Source organism: Cebidichthys violaceus, unplaced genomic scaffold (assembly GCF_023349555.1).
Source record: "Cebidichthys violaceus isolate CVI_PGR_0920_01 unplaced genomic scaffold, fCebVio1.0.p SCAF_23, whole genome shotgun sequence".
In the NCBI taxonomy this organism is placed as follows: Eukaryota; Metazoa; Chordata; class Actinopteri; order Perciformes; family Stichaeidae; genus Cebidichthys; species Cebidichthys violaceus.
In genome coordinates, this window is record NW_027176406.1 from 1,725,084 (window position 1) to 1,744,045 (window position 18,962).

The following is an 18,962-nucleotide window of genomic DNA, read 5'->3' on the forward strand; positions in this document are numbered from 1 at the left end:
TGCTTTGAGAAGAGTTAAAACATGGGAACGGTCATTAAGAGCATTTAAGCTCAAGTAGTAAATATTATTTAAGAAAAGGGGATAAACGATTGAGTTTGGGAATATTTACCAGTTTCCGAAATTTAAAGGAATTGTGCTTTTTCATAATCATGTAGCAAAGAAATGAAATGTATTTTTTTTTTTTTGTAAAAACATTTCCACCTTTTCCTCAAACACCTAAATCTCACCTGAGCATGTGCAGAGGTCACCTCTCAGAGATCAGACGCAATGAAAAATATTAAGACGTTTAACTTCATGCATGGTTAGAAAATACTCTGCAACCGTTTAGTGATTTATGATACTTCAAGAAAATGTAAGGAACCAAACTCTACAATCAATGTTTTTATTTTTTTTATTTCACGAGATGATTTATGCTTTGAGATCAAGAACGATGAAACTTGAGTCTAAATTGGATCTCACACTTTACCTACATCATAAAACAAAACGTAAGCTCATGTAAATCAATCGTTTTATTTAAAATTACACTACAAGAACAATGATGAAGACAATGTGTTGAGGATTAAAACAATGACATTTCAAAACAAAACTCTCCTCCCTCCCAGCCCTCTTCAAGTTAAATGAAAAACAGAATTTAAAATGACCTTCACAGTGGGCATGACTAGCTGGAATGACAGGCCTTATCCAGAAACAGCTAACCTCAACTTCCTACTTTGAGCTTTGGGAGTTGAAGGCTTTAGTTAGGTAGAAAAACAAATGTAAGTAATACAATATGGCCCCTCTGTGTTTTCTCCTTTATTCTCCCATTTTCAAAAACTGACCCCTTTACAGTCAACTGAGGGATGATGGTGAAGATATCAGTGATTTGTTTCTGACTGAAATAAAGACAATGTTGCTTTGGGGTTTTGAGTGCACAGATGGTAGCTGGGTGAGCCCTGATGCCCAACGGAAAATAGACAGGATGTCTGCACTTAGCCAGAACATCCTCTGCATCCACAATGGGTGCATTCAATGATCCTTCCCTGCAGAAAGAAAAAACAAGATTTAGATCACAAGGACACACAATAAATAAACAGGCCTTATCATATGGCATCATGTGAATTTTCTCAGTTGGATTGTTTTTTCAAAATGATTAAAGTAGACGACTGTAGTGAGAATTCCCCCAAATTATGTCAGACTTACGACTTCCAGCTTGCTCTTGGGGACTCTGCAGATGCAGTTGGTTCCGAAGTTGGTGTCTCGGGTTTGGATGCAACGCAGGCAGCACAGGTTCTCGTAGCCCTGCTTCTTCCACTTGGCAATCAGGTTCTTGTCTGCGTAGCCTTCCTTTATACAGTACTCATACAGCTCTGACAGGAGACACACAGAAAGACAACACTGGTTTAGAATCCAGTATATATGGTTTCAAATGTTTGGTCATATGCAAATACAAAAAATATCTAAAATAAAATAAAAAGGCGCACTTTGACATGCATTTGCTCACACATAAAAGATTATCAATATGTCATGCTGAATTTTAAGGATTATATCAAATGCTGAAGTAGACAGAAGAGGAAGAAGAAGAAACAAAGTGGAAAAGGGAAACAGACTTCAGTTCAACAGGTAGAGGGGATGTCTGTCTACCTCTGCTGATGGCTTTCCTTTTGTAGAAGAGGTCGTAGATGTATCGACTCCGCTGGTGATGCAGTCTGAAAATTGGCCAAAGGGACTCCACCTTTCGCTTTCCCTCGTGAGGCTCCGTTTCAGCTGGGAAAAAGAGGAACAATCAGGATAGTTAGCTTTGGTAAGCAGAAACTAAAATCAATGGTGCACGTGTTTGGGTAGTTCACGCGCATCTCTGGGCTACGTGTGAAGTGCCAAAGATATCCAACGTATTGCATACTATATAATATATGAATCTGCTACTAGAACAGCCTCCACCACTATTACACTACTTTCCTGAATGTGTTAGAGGGGGTTGAGGTTTCCATCTGTATCTACCAGGCTTTGTGCTTGGGGGGCATTTCACAGCCTTACCCAAACAGTTGCAAGCAGACTTCTGTCTTTAGTACAACTGTATACAGTAACATTAAGATTACCTTAATTAGAGCTAAGAGGTAGAGCCAAAAATCAATGATGTGTGGACAGTTTATGGTCACATGAGTAGTTTAACACTAAACAGAAAGAGTTAAATTACAGAAATAATACACAATCGCATCTGACTGAACTACAACCACTTCACCAGTAGCTAGCATTAGCCGTTAATTAGTCGTTCTAACCAACTGGCGTTAGCGTTTAGTAGCCGATCGTGTTTCTTATCAATTTAAAAAATGTCAGCCAAAAATCCTTCCACAGACTAAAATAGGATTAATAGGCTGTAAAATAAAACTAAATGTGAATCTATCAACATTTAAAGACAATGCGAGGTGCAGACCGAGGTCATTTCACCAGCACAGACTGCGTGCTGTGGTTGTAGCCCGACGGCGAAGTGTTGTGAGGAGCATCGGGGTAATCCTCTTCTTCTTCTTACCTTCTCTCATTTTCTGATCCAGCTCGTCCAAAGTGGGCTCGATAAGCTCCCATCCGTCTGGAGGAGGCTTCCGACTCCTCTTTACTTTCGGCATGTTGCTCTGTTTAATACAAATAGAGAACAAAAGCTCTCCGTGTTTTCCTTCTGATTTTGACGAACCCGTTTTAGGCGCTACAATTTGACGTCACCAGGGGGGGGTCGGGTCCATTTCACCCTCTTGTCGCTTGAATGACGTCACTATGCCAAATAAACATAACTCCATTTACCTGCGTTCAATAACTTCTTCAGTGTTCTCTCAGACTAACACATTATTTATGTTTGTGTTAACATGTATTTAGGTCAGTTTAGACGCGTGCTGACATCAAAGGAATGGAGAAGTCTTTCTGTCGTTATTAGCATATTGCATCACTTTAGCACACGAGCACATTGCCTTAAAATAAACAACATGGTTTAGTTTATTGTATTTCATAATTCACGTCATTTAGTCAAATGACTGCGAATTATATGGAAATATGTACATCATCTAGTTCATAGCAGCACGTGTGTTTACTATATTGTCGAGGAAAAAAACCTGTATTGAAGATTTGTTAAAAGGCAAATACTTGAACTACTCAGAGTATTTCTATACTCAACCCCAGTGTGAGTTTAGCCAGCTGTCAGTTCGTAGTTCTGTTTTGACACTTATGTTTTCTGTCAGTATTTAGTTGTTAGGGAGTTTTTAAATACAGGATTTGTTTGTCAAAATGCCCAAAGGAGGTAAGAATGATTTATACCTGCTCTATTGACTTGACATCAGTTTTGTGCGTTTATTAAGCTGCTGTTAGGCACCCGACAACAGGCAGCGGTCCAGGCGATGTGCTTCTCTAACCTAAATATGTGCTTCTGTGTCCAGACCACCAGCCAGCACTGACAGCGTGTTTACCAGCCGCCCTGCTTCTATTGACACTTGTCTGGTCGCTGTCCTTCACCCACGCTGAACACTGTGTATGCATATCTGTGTGTGATGTCATTTGTTATCATGGTTATTGATTTAGGTAGGAAAGGTAGCTACAAGGGTCGCGTGCGGACGTACACGAGCCCCGAGGAGATAGACGCCCAGATGAAGGCAGAGAAAGAGAGGAAAAAGGTTGGTGGATCTACATGCAAAGACTGTTTGAATCACGTCCCACACAGAGACAAGTGTGTCCAGCTTTTCACTAAAGTTTTGGTCAAACTATAAAAAGAGGGGTGGATCCTACACTTCCCAAAATGCAATTCACTAACCTCTGTGTTTACAAACCAATAAAGTGCCCTTTAACCAGCCAGAGGAGAGGAATTAATGTGAAGGCAGCCGACGTGGTGTTTGAATAGAGTAAAAAAACTGCATACATTGGTTGTGTATGTATTCCCTGTTGTCACAGCATGTGTTTAACCTGACGTGTTGGTTTGATAACAGTCTTCTGTGTGTGCTCTCCTCATTCATGTGTCATAGCAAGAGCAGGAAGCAGAAGAGGCGGGGGGTGCAGCTCAGAATGACATGGCAGAGGAGACGCTACCGGCATCGGGATCAGAAGACAGCGACGATGAAAACTCAGATGTACCGCCACACTGTTTCTGTCATTCCCTTGCTCTGTAACCAAACACACATTAATACAGTAATATAGTAATATCATTTGTCATTCATAATTGATGTGCACCTTTGAAGCCCCTTGCATGGCAGTTTTTTGTCATTTTGTTGTTTGCTATATTCAAAGCATTAACTTCATGTTGTACGAGCTGCTGTGATGTGTTTGCAGAGGAGGAGAGCGGGGGTGGAGGGCTTGATAGAAATCGAGAACCCCAACAGAGTGGCTCAGAAGTCCAAGAAGGTGACGCAGATTGAGCTGGACGAGCCCAAGCAGTTATCAAGGAGAGAGAGGTGTGTGCTTGGTGTGACAGCGTGTCAGTGATAAATGGGAACTTCATTTTGAACATGTAGTATTTATAAAAACATCTTAACAGTACAAGTTGCATGCGTGACATTTGGAGAAGTATGGAGCCACATGAAGCACTGATACCCAGCTCTATTGTCTTGTGTATTATGTGCTAGAATTTATTTTGAATATGTCTTTTTAATGTGTTAAAAAAACACATTACTCGCATATTCTGAAAGTGGTTAGGACATTAACACTAAAAGGGCTGATAGGTTGGTTTTGTGTTTGTTTTATGTCTGTAAATTCCCAGTGCCCCATGTTTTATTATAACTTTCCTTATGTCTCTGTCCCCCACCTTGACACACACACACACACACACACACACACACACACACACACACACACACACACACGCTCGCTCTGGCACAGGGAGGAGATAGAGAAGCAGAAAGCGAAGGAGCGCTACATGAAGATGCACTTGGCCGGGAAGACAGACCAGGCCAAAGCTGACCTTGCTCGTCTCGCCATTATCAAGAAACAGAGAGAAGATGCGGCAAGAAAGAAAGAAGAAGAGAAAAAAGGTAAGCAAGACATTTCATAAGGTGATTGTTATGAATATTTAGTGCCCTAAGCCAGGAAAACACTACACAATCTGATATGGTCATGGAAGCTTATTGGCATTATCTTGAAGAAACTGCACTATTCTTCACAAAATAGAGCATGGACGGTTGACTCATGTTGTTTTGTGTTGTGTGAGGGTTCAGCTTTCTCGTGTCTCCAATAAGACACTCAGAGCAGCAGCAGGAGGAGTCAAAATGATATCAAATGTATTTTATTTATTTATAATTAATTTTAACGACTGGAATCTAGTTTTGTACCTGATGATGATGATGATGATGAGTCTTTTCAGCCAGTGATTGTCCAGTTAGAGCTTTGCAAAGTAGAGCAGCGTATCTAACATTCTGCACGTATTGTACCTTGTAATGAAAGCCTTTCTCTTGTAACGTTAAAAGTGAAAACGTACTGTTTGAAAATATGAACAATAAAGCATAAATCTAACCTCTGTCTTGCTTGTCCATGTAACCTAAGCAGCATTACAAAGTTACTGTATGTTAGAATGAAATAACGGTCTGATCTTATATTCTTCACGGTCATACTTGTAACTCCAGGACTATATATATATATTATATATTATATAATAATATATATAAATAATTATATATATTATTATATTCTCCTCCATTATTAATTCTGAAATAATGGTGCTATCTAAAACCAAATTTGCACTCTTTAAATGATATTCCCTCATAATATTTCACATCAGAGTTTCTGAGAAATTTGAGTTACTATGTGTGTTTTATCATCAATTAGGACAACGTAATTGTGTATCTCGACATATGATTTAATCACAATACGATTCCATTGAAAGACGATACATTACCTTCTTGAATTATCTGTAATGGAAACACCACAGTCTATAAAAATTGACTAAAGGTCTCATGCAGTGCGTCAAGTTGATTGTCTGTCTTTTATTTTCTGCTTACAGCAAAAGACACAGCAGCAGCGACGAGAGGAATAAACTCCCTCTCAATGAAGTGATGCAGAGAATTTCTCAGAGGCTTTTTTTACATGTTCACGGACTGAAGCAATATATATATTTGACTATTTTTAAAGGACGAGCTATGGTCTTGACATTTCTGTTACTTGTGACCGTTTGGAAAAATGGTTGCGGAGACACCAGTGGAGAGGGGTTGTGTATATTTTGACACAGATTAATGGCCTCGTTGATCCCTCCAGGAAGTAAAGCTACAATTGAGATTACATCGGTCTTCACATGCACTTGGAACGAACCCCCCTTCTAACCTGTGATCTTGGTCATGATGTTAGTGATGGTAAATGATGACTTTGCTAACTGAGCTTTGCCACTATGTTTTTGGGGGGATCTTACATTGTATATACCTGACTCGTGAAGTTATTTCAGATTATTATGATGGAACCAATAAAATGTGTACATTTATTTATTTGCTTAATTTCCCTGTGAGAGAAATGTCACGACTGATTTAGAGCAGGTAGCAGTCCATGTGGCATCCACTGATGTGACAATGAGAGAAGGCTTTGCAGCATAACTGAACAGTTAAATCAGGTAAATGAATACATAAGATGAGAAGGATGATGACCCTGTCGTGGGTCAATCTGGCTCTGACATCATGATGGGGAAAAACCATCAAGTTTAGGACTACTGGAGTTAAATATGTTTATATGAAGATGATGATGAATTTATCAAATGCCAGGCAGGAATAAAGGGAAGGATCTAGTCTCTGGGCCAGTGTGTGTAAAGCTTTGGTCTTAAGTGAAGCAAAGCGGGACTTCATTTTGCTCGTTTTGTGAAAGCTACCCAGACTCCCTATTCAACAGGACTAAGGTCATGACTTAACCAAATTTCCACGTAAGTCGGATTTTTCCTAATGTTCACATATACCACATCTACAGTATTTCAATTATGAAATGTGTAATATGTATCACATCAGCTCAGCTGTGAAAGACAAGAATTCAGGTGAGTTTGACAACAATGAATAATAAAACAAATGACAAAAATAAACTTGCCAGTAAATATATATAATTTCACATACAAACATTAAACCTCTAGAGATACTTATGTATATATCTTTCTTTAACTTTTTCAAAGATTTGAATGAATAACATTGTCAGCGTAACTGTAACATTTCCACTTGAAGGTTCAATATATTGAGGCATGCAAACATTGGATACAATGCACAATGCATAGTCAGCGAATCCTGCTTTTTCCCCCTTTTTTTTTTACTAAGAACCTGCTTTTTATTTGGCTAATAATAATAATTCAAAGTTACGGACCATTCTTAGATATATACCAGTGTTACACCAAATTCTGTGACCCATCATATTCTGTGCCCTGATCAGGAATTCCAGCTCTATTACCCCTCCCACTAAACTTTCGCACAAAAATAATCATTTTTGTACGCACTGTGAGCAGAGGGGGGCGGTAATGCGCTAATATACTGGATACAATCCAAAAGGAAAAGAGCGGAATCAGCGGATTGGTGGAGAGTTTGGCGGACTTTATCCTGGCAGAGAGGCGTGTTGTTTTGTCTCAGTCCTGAGGTCAGATTTCTGTACAGTATTAACCGCATGTGACCGCGAAGAGAGCTTCCACTCTACTGGTGAGTGAACTAACTAGTTAATGTCAATGTTAACAAAATGGAAATGTTTGTCTTGCCATGCAGAAATAATTTATTTACCGAATAACTAACTTTGTTTTGCATTTAAACGTCTTATTTGGCACCATTTTATCGACGTGTCTGCTCTTTCGCGGTGTCGCAAATACCAGAACGGACGTACCTCCATGCTGACGTTGTTAGGCGTTTCCTGTGTATATTTTTGTAACGCCAGAGAACCATTTCCACAGCTCTTATGTATTTAGCAAACAGCTCCGCTCTACAACGTTGCCTCATTGCTGCTAGGTTTCTGTGTCAGATAATACCGTTACCGAGAGTCATCCGCTCGTGCAGATGCATGACTGACCTGCTGTGACTTTTGACACCGTAGAGAGAACGACCAGCCTCAGATAAAGGTTGGGAGCAGCTGTAAAAGTCTACAGCTGTGTTTGCAGCTGCCAAATCTTAAAGGTTGTGGTGAGTCACCTTATAAGGGTTAGGGTTATGGCAGTTACTGCAGTTCATTCGCTTATTGGTGTGTGTAATGGTTCAAAGTTTAACAAGTCGCTGCTGCATGTGTCCTGCTTTGCCTGAGGCTTAGGACAGTAGTTATGGATCTGTGTGTCAGCAGCTCTCACTGTAAACTCTTTCATAGACATCCAACATATTTTATTTATTCATCTTTTGTCTCACTTGGACATTTGTTTTGTTGTTTTATCTCTTTATGATTTATATCTCTCTAAACTAAATAATTATCTTCCTCTTTAGATTTCCACTTCTTGTGACCAGAGAAACAGAGAGACCATGTCTTCAACAAATGGGCACACTGTTGTTGTGAGCAAAGAAACGTGGGATTCACACAACCAGATGATGCTGGAGCCTCTGTCCGTCAGCGACTCTGAGGTTTGTGTTCAGTGTTCTTTAAGAATAGACGGTCTTTTCGTCGCCCATGTTCTGGACACTGGAGCTAAAGTTAAAGGACAGTTATTTCTGGTGATCCTTTGCATGGGGTTGGTGTAAATATTGCAATTTCTTAGAGCTGAAACTATCTATTTATTGTGCATTTTGTTCACTAAAGAGCTTGTGTGACACATTGTTATTGTCCCCTGAACGATACAATATTTGTGTTTTAGGTGTTCTCCATCATAAAGAAAGAGAAGCACAGGCAGACGTGCGGTCTGGAGCTGATAGCGTCAGAAAACTTTGCCAGCAGAGCTGTGCTCGAGGCGCTGGGTTCCTGCATGAACAACAAATACTCTGAGGGATATCCCGGTCAGAGGTAACACAATGAATCAAATTCTCTATGAAATCCTAATGTTTGATAACGTCCTGTACCTGGTGCATTCTGCTTTCTCCCACCAATCTGGTAATATTCAGTATGATCCGTGTGTTCAGGTACTATGGTGGTACGGTGCATGTTGATGAGCTGGAGAGGCTCTGTCAGAAGAGGGCGCTGGAGACCTATGGTCTGGACTCAGAGAAATGGGGTGTCAACGTGCAGCCGTACTCAGGTATTAAATAGTTATTAATCATATAAAGCGCTGTTTAATATTTGGTGTAGAGCCTGATTGATGTGATCAGTATTTAGACCTTTAAACCTTTAAACTCTTCCTCCATACTCCGTACTCCAACTCCTGTTTATGCTTCCCTGTCAGGCTCACCTGCTAACTTTGCCGTCTACACGGCCGTCGTGGAGCCCCATGGCAGGATCATGGGGCTGGACCTTCCTGATGGAGGTCACCTGACACACGGCTTCATGACTGAGAAAAAGAAAATCTCCGCCACGTCCATCTTCTTTGAGTCCATGCCGTATAAGGTACAAAACAATTAATGAATCACATTTTAAGTTGGGAATAGTTACATCTCAGTTATGGAGTCCTGGACCAAGTAGAACAAGATTAGTCCTCTTTAGAGCAAATATGTGTACGTGGCATTGACCTGTGGCTCCTCGGGAGAGCTGGAAATGATAACAATAGGCTCATGATTTGACGAAATGGGGGATTAAAAACAGACAAAAACAGTGTAAACAAACAAAAATAAAAATAAAAGCCCTCTGGCGTCTTTCTGTGAACATTGTATGCTTCACAGCAAATTGTATAATAAGAAAATACAGGAAATGTACAATTAGAAAGTGGGCAAAATCTGAAGCCTAATACATTAAAGATGTTTTTATTCAAAGTGACTTTAGGTTGTTTCAGTATAATGAGCTTATGGCCAAAGTACAGTCCTTTGTGAATATTTCTGTGTTGTTCTTATGTTCTGTTTATCAGATGCTGCTGTTTTGGTGTTTTTAAATAAGACATGTTCTTCTGTTTTAGGTGAATCCAGAAACTGGCTACATTGACTATGACAGACTGCAAGAAAACGCTCGGCTGTTCCACCCCAGACTCATCATTGCAGGTACTTCTTCTATTCGTCCTACTCTCACACACTAAAACAAATCAATGAAATGAGGAGAGTATTTTCATAATCCCTGAAAAGCCTCACATTCACCTCTGCGTCTGTTTCCTCTCCAGGAACAAGCTGCTATTCCCGCAACCTTGACTACGGCCACCTGAAGCAGATTGCTAATGAGAATGGTGCGTACTTGATGGGAGACATGGCTCACATCAGTGGACTGGTGGCTGCTGGAGTGGTGCCCTCACCCTTTGAGTACTGTGACATTGTTACCACGACCACACACAAGACGCTGCGTGGCTGCCGCGCTGGACTCATCTTCTACAGGAAAGGTAGAAATGGATTATGACGCTTCTGCCAAAACAAACCACTTGCCTTTTTTTGTTTGGTCATCAAAACCCTCCACTTTCTATTTCCCTCCTCCAGACGTGCGGAGTGTAGATGCCAAAGGGAAGGAGACTCTGTACAACTTGGAGTCTTTGATCAACCAGGCTGTGTTTCCAGGGCTGCAGGGAGGACCGCACAACCACGCTATCGCAGGTTCACCTCATCATCTTTTTGATTTTGTCCTCTTCAGTCTCATTCGGTTGTTTCAGCCTCCATCTCATTTTGGTCCTGTTGTTCACTGGCAGGTGTTGCTGTAGCTCTTAAACAAGCCATGACGTCAGAGTTCAAAGCCTACCAGATGCAGGTTCTTGCTAACTGCAAATCTCTATCCAATGCCCTTATTGACCACGGCTACAAGATTGTCACTGGTAAGTGCCACAGGGCCACTCTACAGACACAAATGGAATTGAAACGTATCTAAAATATCAGTTGCTATTGTACAGAAGCAAATTGTATTTACCTCAAAGAAAACCTTTTATTTCCTCCTTCATTTAAAGGGGATATATTATGCTAATTTTCAGGTTTATACTTGTATTTAGTGTTTCTTCTAGAGCATGTTTACGCGGTTTAATGTTCAAAAAACACCCTCTGTCTGAAACCCTCTGTTTTAGCGCCTATCTCTTAAAGCCCTCTGATCCGTTTGATGTTTCTCAAGTGGTCTACAAGGACCGACTGATTGTGTTAGCACTGATAATCCCCCCAAACAGTTGTTACTTTTCCTTTTAATTATACACCATATTTTTCATAATTACAAAATCAGGAGATTAGATTGTTTTCTTCTAATTACAAGAAGCTAAGTGATAAATATGATATGAAAACTTTGTTAAATCTTTAATGAGTGCAGTACACTTCTTAATGCTTGAAAACCAACCTCACATTAACGTAGAATCTATTTTCATGTAGTTTCATATGATAACTCAAAATATAACCATGTATACTTTTTAAAACAGATGTCTCTGTTTTCTCTTACTGATATTTGACTGGTATAAGAAAAGGGGTCTGTGACAGATTTCTGACAGCAGTTAATAACTTCATAGTGTTGCGTAGTTCTAACACTCTGTTTCTCTTCCTGTGCAGGCGGCTCTGACAACCACCTGATCTTACTTGACTTACGCACCAAAGGGACTGATGGAGGACGAGCTGAGAAGGTTTTGGAAGCCTGTGCCATTGCTTGTAATAAGAACACCTGTCCAGGTATTGTGTGTGTGTGTGTGTGTGTGTGTGTGTGTGTGTGTGTGTGTGTGTGTGTGTGTGTGTGTGTGTGTGTGTGTGTGTGTGTGTGTGTGTGTGTGTGTGTGTGTGTGTGTGTGTGTGTGTGAACTGATAACTATACATGCAGCTTTGTTTGGCCCTAGTGTGAGTAGTCTTGAGGAAGAGAAGTCTATCCTTTGTTTCTGTGAATGTAGCTTTAGATTCGTGTCCAGGCTCTTTTCCCTACAGAGGGCCACTCTTAATGTTTCCACATACATGTGTTGGTTTTTTTTTAGGGGATAAGAGTGCTCTGCGCCCTAGTGGTCTGAGGTTTGGCTCTCCAGCTCTGACCTCCAGAGGCATGATGGAGGATGATTTCAAGAAGGTGGCCGAGTTCATTCACAGAGGTAATAAAAAAAAAAGCTTAATTTGCCAAGATATTTACTGAGAAGTGTGTTTGAACTGGTGACCAGACCTCTGACGGGGTGCTAAGGTATCAGGCTTTTGGTGCTTTAAATCATACTCTATAGCTCAGTCAACTGAGGCTGTCACAGTATGTAGAACTATCCACCAAAAAAACCTGAAGAAAAAACAAAACAGGATTTTACATAAATTAAATTGCAATCTGAAAGCTCTCCCCGCTCTCCTTCCTCCTGCAGGTATTGAGCTTACCTTGGAGGTGCAGAGAAGCCTGGATCCCAAGGCCACTCTGAAGGAGTTCGTTCAGGCGCTGGCCCAGGCAGAGAAGTTCCAGCAGCGGGTATCAGAAATCAGGGCCGAGGTGGAGGGTTTCGCTGGCCAGTTCCCCATGCCAGGCCTACCTGAGCTGTAGAGGGCTGGACCAATGATTTTAAAAAAACATTATAATGCCAAATTTTGCTGGTGTGTTGTTTTGTCTGTATATTGGTTTTGAGTGTACATGTGTTAATCTGTCACAACTCAAATCAAGATACTTACTTAAGCTTGGAACAGATTTTTCTAAATAGAAAGATAAATTTGCAGACTGCATTGTCCTCAAATTATCCAGTGTTGCCGCACTAGCTTTTGCTGTTTTTAGTTTTTCACTGTTGCTTTGGTCTCTAATGTTACAATCACATTTAAGATTTACTCTCAAAAGTAATTTACTGTATTCAATTTACAATTCCAAAGTTTTGTTACACTGTACTGCAGATTTAAGCACAAAACATGAATATTATTTTCATACATGAAACATACTGTATACGTATACAACATAATAAATACAATTTGAAAAATAGAAAAACATAATTGTTGTATTTAATTGTATTCATAATGAATGAAAAAAAAATATTGTGTATTGTCTTTCAATTGAACTGAAAACTGGTGCAGACTAATGCACTTACTGTAAAGCACGTACTTTGAGCTAAATGCTAACAGCTAGCAATGAGTACTTTGCTGATGTTAAGCAGGTATAATGTTTACCAAGTTCACCATCTTAGTTTGGTGTGTCAGCATGCTGACATTTGTTAATTAAAACAAAGTACAGCTGAGGCTGATGGGAATGTTATTAGCTTGGCAGGTCTGAGGTAGTGTGGGACAGATTAAAGTCCTGATGGTGTCGCTTAAGAAAAAGTTAAGGGATCACTAAAGTAATTATAATTCATCCTGAGGCAATCCATCAAATGTTTGAAACTTTTTGCTCCAAGCCACACATGCAAACTTCATGGTGGCACTAGAAGAACAGTCATGGGATCACTGAAGTCATTAGGATTCATCCTCTGGGGACCATGCTTATTTGTAAAAAAAGAAAATTCATCCAATAGTTCTTGAGATATTTCAGTCTGAGCCAAAGTGGGATTCACATTGACATTGCTATCCATACAGCCACGTGATTAACATGATTAGAACAATGTCCCACATTAACTTATTCAACCATATGAGTACTTGAAATGGTGTACCTGTGTTTAGTAACTAAAATTTGAGGCTAAATAACTGCAAATATGTCATTTATGTTTTAGGCATATTGTGTCCCCATTAATTTCAAATGTATGTCAGTGGTAGCAAAGTTTGGAGTTAAATCAGGAAAATCTAAAACAGTTGTCTGTGTACCACTAACTAATGGTAATCCATATCAGTATGTAGATATGGTGAATGTAGACTATAGAATATAAACTGCGTGTAATGATAAACTTAAGTAGACATAACAAATATTCCTCCAGAGGAAATGGTGTTTGAATTTGATTTATAATACTTATAACGACTGAATTCACCTCCATAGCTGTTCATGACACTGAAACCAAATTTGAAATATGACTGAGGAAGCAGTCAGATGTGTAGATTAATATTTTGTGGGTGGACTTGATCTCAGGCTGATTGGATTCATCGTTAGATTACGGAGGTAAGATGATTGAAAAAAACTTACGTTTTTAAATATTAAATTCTCCCTAAAATATAATTGATGAGAAAGGCTGCATAATGTGGTGTGAGTTCACCAAAGCACTCGATGATCTGAAGTCAGGTATGTCCAATACTCGACAAGATCTGCTATTAAAAATAATGTCAATTCACTCTAGAGCAAGGCACTGAAGTTATATTTATATGGATACCGGCCCATGTAGGTATCAGAGGAAATGAAAAAGTGGACAAATTAGCCAAACAAGCGCGAAAGGAAAACAAAGTAAACATCTGTATCAAGTTATCCAAAGCAGAGGGAAAGAGCATCATCAGGAAAAATATCAACAAAGTATGGCAACAATATTGGGACCAGGAGACGAGGGGGAGACATCTACATTCAGTTCAGAGTAAAGTGAGCAGTGTAAGATATAGGGGAGGAAACAGGAGAGGAGAAGTTACAATATCAAGATTAAGAATAGGGCACAGCAGTCTACGCAGCACACTACACATGATAGGGAAACATCCAACCGGTCTCTGTGAGCACTGCCAGGCACCAGAAACTGTGCAACATGTCATCACCTCCTGTAGTAGACACAGCTCAGAAAGGAGGGGCATGCTGGGAGAATTGCAAAGACTAGGGATGAGAGGAAGAGAGCTGAATGATATACTGGAGTGGGGATCTAGTAATCTGGGAAGAAGGTGCTTTACAAACTTTTTGCGAGCAACGGGACTGATGGGGAAAGTTTAGTAGTTGGGAACACAGGAACTGATTGAAACCGGAAGATGGCAGTAATGCAACAAAACGGATGCAAGCTGCCGTTAAACACCACAGAAGAAGAAGACGAAGAAGGAGCACTCGATGATCGTTTAGTCTGGTTTTACTCCGTCAGGTCAGAGTTTAGTCTGCGCGCTTTCCATCCACCTACTGTTGAGAACCAACTGGTTGAGAATGAAGAGCAGTTCGTGACAATTAAAAAGTTATAGACCGACTAATGTTAGGGGTTTCCCTAAAAAACAGTGCTATAAAGCTACGAAGAACAGCAGCTTCTGCGGGTTGCTCACAAGGAAGCTCAATAGTTGTTGTTAGCTTATTGGTTAGCCTAGCTAGCCTTGTTAGCCACTTTAGCTGGCTGTGGAAGAAAGTACTAGCTAGCTACCTAGCTAGCTCAACCTCAAGCTAGCCAACCGAAGCGGACATATTCTTTTGGACTGGAGCAGCACAAACTAACGCAGACATGCAGGATATGCTGGCTAACGTGGATCACCTCAAGTTTGACTTGGAGCTGGCTGTGCAGCAGCAGCTCGGGGCTCAGCCTCTGCCCTTTCCCGGCATGGACAGTAAGTGCTTGCATGCTAGCTGGTACTTGGCTACAGTAGGTAAACTTTCTGAGTCAACGGTAAAACGGATAGTAGCTAACGGCAGGTAGACACTGAAACCTGGCCGGGGGTGAGTGTTCATGTTAGCGTTGTGTTCCCTCACTCCCATGTCTTTATTAATGTTGTAATACTTTGTGTCCCTGTAGAATCCGGGTCTGCTGTGTGCGAGTTCTTCATGAGGGCAGCATGTCAGAAAGGTAAGTTAAAAACGCATCAATCCAGCACGTTAGTGTTTCAATTCTGGGGACTTACAACAGATACATTAAAAAACATAATGGCCAAAACGGAAGCAACAGAGGCAGAGTTATCCTGACTTTTAGTGTTTAGTACGAGTCAAGCATCAAAAACACCTAATCCTACATTTCCCGTAATGCATTCAGACCATTTTAGATAAATTATAAGAAATACTGCTCATGTTCAAATATTAAGATGACATCCATCGTTCACTAATATCCAAGGATTAAAGGATCATTTATTATCATTAACTAAATACATGACAAACTAAACAAAAACAGTATTATATTCCTGTGCATGTTTTGAATTTGCATCACGAGGAGTACAAACAGCAGCAAGAAAACAATTTTCTGGGCAATATGGCTGACATTTTGACATTAAATAATTAAACATCAATGAAACATTGTCCATCGATGTAGGGCTGAGTCGTGATTTGACTTTCAGTAGAATCTGTTAATATTATCATATTGTTTTGTTAGTTATTAAAGATAATATTTATATGTACAATGATTGACAAATATGATACAATATGATGAACAATGCCAATGAGGAATGAAAATCATAGGAATAGCACAAATACAACTGTAAGAGTTGACAAGGTTGGATTACCGCAATATAAATTCCAGATTAAAAAGAAATCTCTTTAATTTCTTTTTGGAAATAGCAAGGGACTTTACTGCTCTAAGATCCAATGAGAGGGTGTATTCAAATGCAGAATCTTGTGGACGAAACAAGCATAATTTTTCTGCTTTTTCTGCTAAGACTGTGAAGGTGATGGGTATTCTGCATTCTTAAGAGCCTGTGGGTATACTGACTTTACAGATTTGAGTGTTGTGAATTAGGAAAGTTGTACCATCACGTTGTGTCTTTATTTTTTTCCGCTTCCAGGTGGGATGTGTCCGTTCCGTCACATCAGTGGAGAGAAGACGGTGGTGTGTAAGCACTGGCTCAGAGGACTGTGTAAGAAGGGAGACCAGTGCGAGTTTCTCCATGAATACGACATGACCAAGATGCCTGAATGCTACTTCTACTCCAAGTTTGGTTGGTTGACTTGATGTTTCATAAAATCACACACATGAGCCCAATGACTGTATTTGCATTATGACCGTTGAGCACCCAGTTGTTAAAACTGTCTATATTGTCTGTTTTAATGTGTGTGTTTAAATCCCACAGGTGAGTGCAGCAACAAAGAATGTCCATTTCTGCACATTGATCCAGAGTCCAAGATCAAAGACTGTCCCTGGTATGACCGAGGCTTCTGCAAACACGGTACGTCCTGCTCACATTCCAGCAGTACTGATATTAACACATACTGTAGTTATTCAGTGTAGGTTTGAATTCCTTAATCAGCAGTAAAACAGCCTCTTTACTTTCTGCTGGGATCTTTATCCATCTTCCTGTCACAGGTCCTGACTGCCGACACAGACACACAAGAAGGGTGATCTGTATGAATTACCTGGTGGGCTTCTGTCCAGAGGGAAAATCCTGTAAATTTATGCAGTACGTGATCCTTTTTATTTGATTCCTACATAATAGAAATGTTTGATTTGCAGGTAAAATGAAATACACCACTTGTGACAAAAGATTGAGTTAGCACTACGATCTGAATTATTGGCGACTTCCCCTTACAGTAATGTAGATTAACAGTGAGATGTTCCTCTACAGCCCTCGTTTTGAATTGCCTATGGGAGCTTCTGAACAGCCTCCTCTACAACAGCAAATTCAGAACCAGACAAAGGTAAGAGGAAACATACACAACCACTGAAATACACACATCTGCTGAAGCCTCTACCTCAGTGCTCTGCTCCATGTTATTTACCTGATAATTTGTCGCTGAACAGCAAAGCAAAAAAAAAAAAATCTCTTTTTACTTCTCCTGCTGCAGCCTGTTCCTAGTATCGGTCGCTCGTCGCTCTCTCTTATCCAGCTGACCAACTCCAGTCCAGGCCTGCGGCCGCAGAACTACATGCCTCACATGGCTCCTCCTCAGCAGAATAACATGCCCGGCAACAGAGGTCCCCGGCCACTGGACCAGGTCACCTGCTACAAGGTGAGTCACCTGAACCGTTGTCTGCTAATGTATTCTTGTGTGTGCAATATCACCACCAAGGCACCACTCTCTCACTGTAGTCGTAATACCGCAAAGCAACTTTGACATTCAGGTAATATGTTATTTGCTTTCTTGCCGAGAGTTTGATGAGAGGATCGATTCCACGCTTGTGTCTTTTCAGTAAATATGAAGCTACAGCCAGTAGCCGTTTTAATACTTTACTTTTACAAAGTTATTTTCACACATGAAACATTACGGTTTCCAGCTTCAACAACTCGCATTGTCAGAACTAAAGAAGTTAAAGAAAATTAAATAAAACAACGGTCATAATAATACAGCTGGCTCCAGCTAAATATTACTGTGCATACATAAAAAGAAGCACATAAGAGTATTTCCTCTTCCCCGTCATCAGGGGAGAAAACATTTATTTTTTTAAAGTAATGAGCCATTAATATCTTCCATGTTTCTCTCTTCCCTGTGTCTGTAGTGTGGTGAGAAGGGCCACTATGCCAACAAATGCACTAAAGGTCATCTTGCCTTCCTGAGCGGACAATAATCTTCAGCCTTGAGGTCGCCACGGTTCTGCTGCTGCTGCTGAGTCCTCGTGTGAGCAGAGGAGGCGAGAGGACCGTTGCTCCACAGGCTGAAGTTGAACTGAAAGACTTTGACTGCCACTGTTGTGTGTGTGAGTTTATACAGACACAGGCAGTAGGAAAGATAAACATAGCTATCTCTATTTTTTGTGGATACATGAAAGAAAAGAAAAAAACAGACGAGGTCACAATCGGTGTGGCTGTGGTTGAATGACTTGTGAGTTTTCTACGTTTGTACTGTTACACATCACACCAGGGTCCAACAAAGGTGTAGTGCTGTAACATGTTGCAGCTTCTTTACAGGATAAACTGTTTTCCTGGGTCATGTGACTGCATCAGTGACACCAGACCAGTCTGTGTGAAAGAAATACATAACAAATTGTGATAAGTACCAGTAGGAATGTAAAATCATGCAGTTTCTACTCAAACCACTGTACAGAGCCCAAATCCACCCTGCAGGTTTTTGTATGTTCACCACCTAAAATCTTTTGGCTAACATTTTAACTCCTGAGTGATTCATTTCTTCCCAGGGGGGCCTGTGTTGTTAAATCTGAATGCAGGCAATTCAAATTTTACCCAAAGAGATGTTTGGCTCAGCTGAAATAATTGTATCTGAAATGATGAGTTGCAAAGTTGTATTGGAAGTCTGAACATAGTCCCTTAAACTGTACAGTGTGTTCAAATAAATGTCTTTGTTACAGATTTACCTGTTATATTCACGCAACAATGAGGTAGCTCCACTTCTCATAGTTGAGAACTGTCACTATGAACACAGCTGACATTTAGATGCAG

General features: G+C 40.3%; 3 protein-coding genes across 3 annotated transcripts; 2 read left to right on the plus strand and 1 right to left on the minus strand.

Moving 5' to 3' along the window:
• Positions 1-368: 368 nt before the first annotated feature.
• On the minus strand, positions 369-2,693 carry bud31 (BUD31 homolog). Its single transcript, XM_068718548.1, has 4 exons — positions 2,507-2,693; positions 1,621-1,743; positions 1,180-1,346; positions 369-1,019 (listed from the first exon to the last, which is right to left on the minus strand). The coding sequence occupies exons 1-4, from the start codon at positions 2,598-2,600 to the stop codon at positions 969-971; spliced, it is 435 nt and encodes a 144-aa protein (XP_068574649.1). The 5' UTR covers positions 2,601-2,693; the 3' UTR covers positions 369-968.
• Positions 2,694-3,137: 444 nt separating this feature from the next.
• LOC137878218 (serine hydroxymethyltransferase, cytosolic-like) lies at positions 3,138-12,819 on the plus strand. Its single transcript, XM_068718415.1, is given in 17 exon segments — positions 3,138-3,262; positions 3,399-3,632; positions 3,978-4,082; positions 4,282-4,403; positions 4,828-4,973; positions 7,447-7,595; positions 8,358-8,492; positions 8,723-8,868; positions 8,985-9,100; positions 9,245-9,405; positions 9,908-9,989; positions 10,106-10,318; positions 10,413-10,526; positions 10,619-10,741; positions 11,451-11,567; positions 11,861-11,971; positions 12,224-12,819. Coding segments are annotated over 16 exon segments (2,136 nt in total). The 5' UTR covers positions 3,138-3,262; positions 3,399-3,509; the 3' UTR covers positions 12,397-12,819.
• Positions 12,820-14,742: 1,923 nt separating this feature from the next.
• Positions 14,743-18,872, plus strand: cpsf4 (cleavage and polyadenylation specific factor 4). Its single transcript, XM_068718821.1, has 8 exons — positions 14,743-15,254; positions 15,440-15,490; positions 16,416-16,568; positions 16,701-16,796; positions 16,934-17,027; positions 17,193-17,265; positions 17,413-17,577; positions 18,065-18,872. Exons 1-8 carry the CDS (start codon positions 15,152-15,154, stop codon positions 18,131-18,133), a joined length of 804 nt encoding a protein of 267 aa, XP_068574922.1. The 5' UTR covers positions 14,743-15,151; the 3' UTR covers positions 18,134-18,872.
• Positions 18,873-18,962: the final 90 nt, after the last annotated feature.

Bases quoted from the DNA above. Each gene is read 5' to 3' on its own strand.
- bud31 (XM_068718548.1), bottom strand. From the start codon at position 2,600: ATGCCGAAAGTAAAGAGGAGTCGGAAGCCTCCTCCAGACGGATGGGAG. The intron at 1,744-2,506 runs GTAAGAAGAAGA...TCTTTTTCCCAG, and splicing joins GGATCAGAAAATGAGAGAAG to CTGAAACGGAGCCTCACGAG. The intron at 1,347-1,620 runs GTAGACAGACAT...GTCTCCTGTCAG, and splicing joins AAGGAAAGCCATCAGCAGAG to AGCTGTATGAGTACTGTATA.
- cpsf4 (XM_068718821.1), top strand. From the start codon at position 15,152: ATGCAGGATATGCTGGCTAACGTGGATCACCTCAAGTTTGACTTGGAG. The intron at 16,797-16,933 runs GTACGTCCTGCT...TTCCTGTCACAG, and splicing joins CCGAGGCTTCTGCAAACACG to GTCCTGACTGCCGACACAGA. The intron at 17,578-18,064 runs GTGAGTCACCTG...CTGTGTCTGTAG, and splicing joins ACCAGGTCACCTGCTACAAG to TGTGGTGAGAAGGGCCACTA.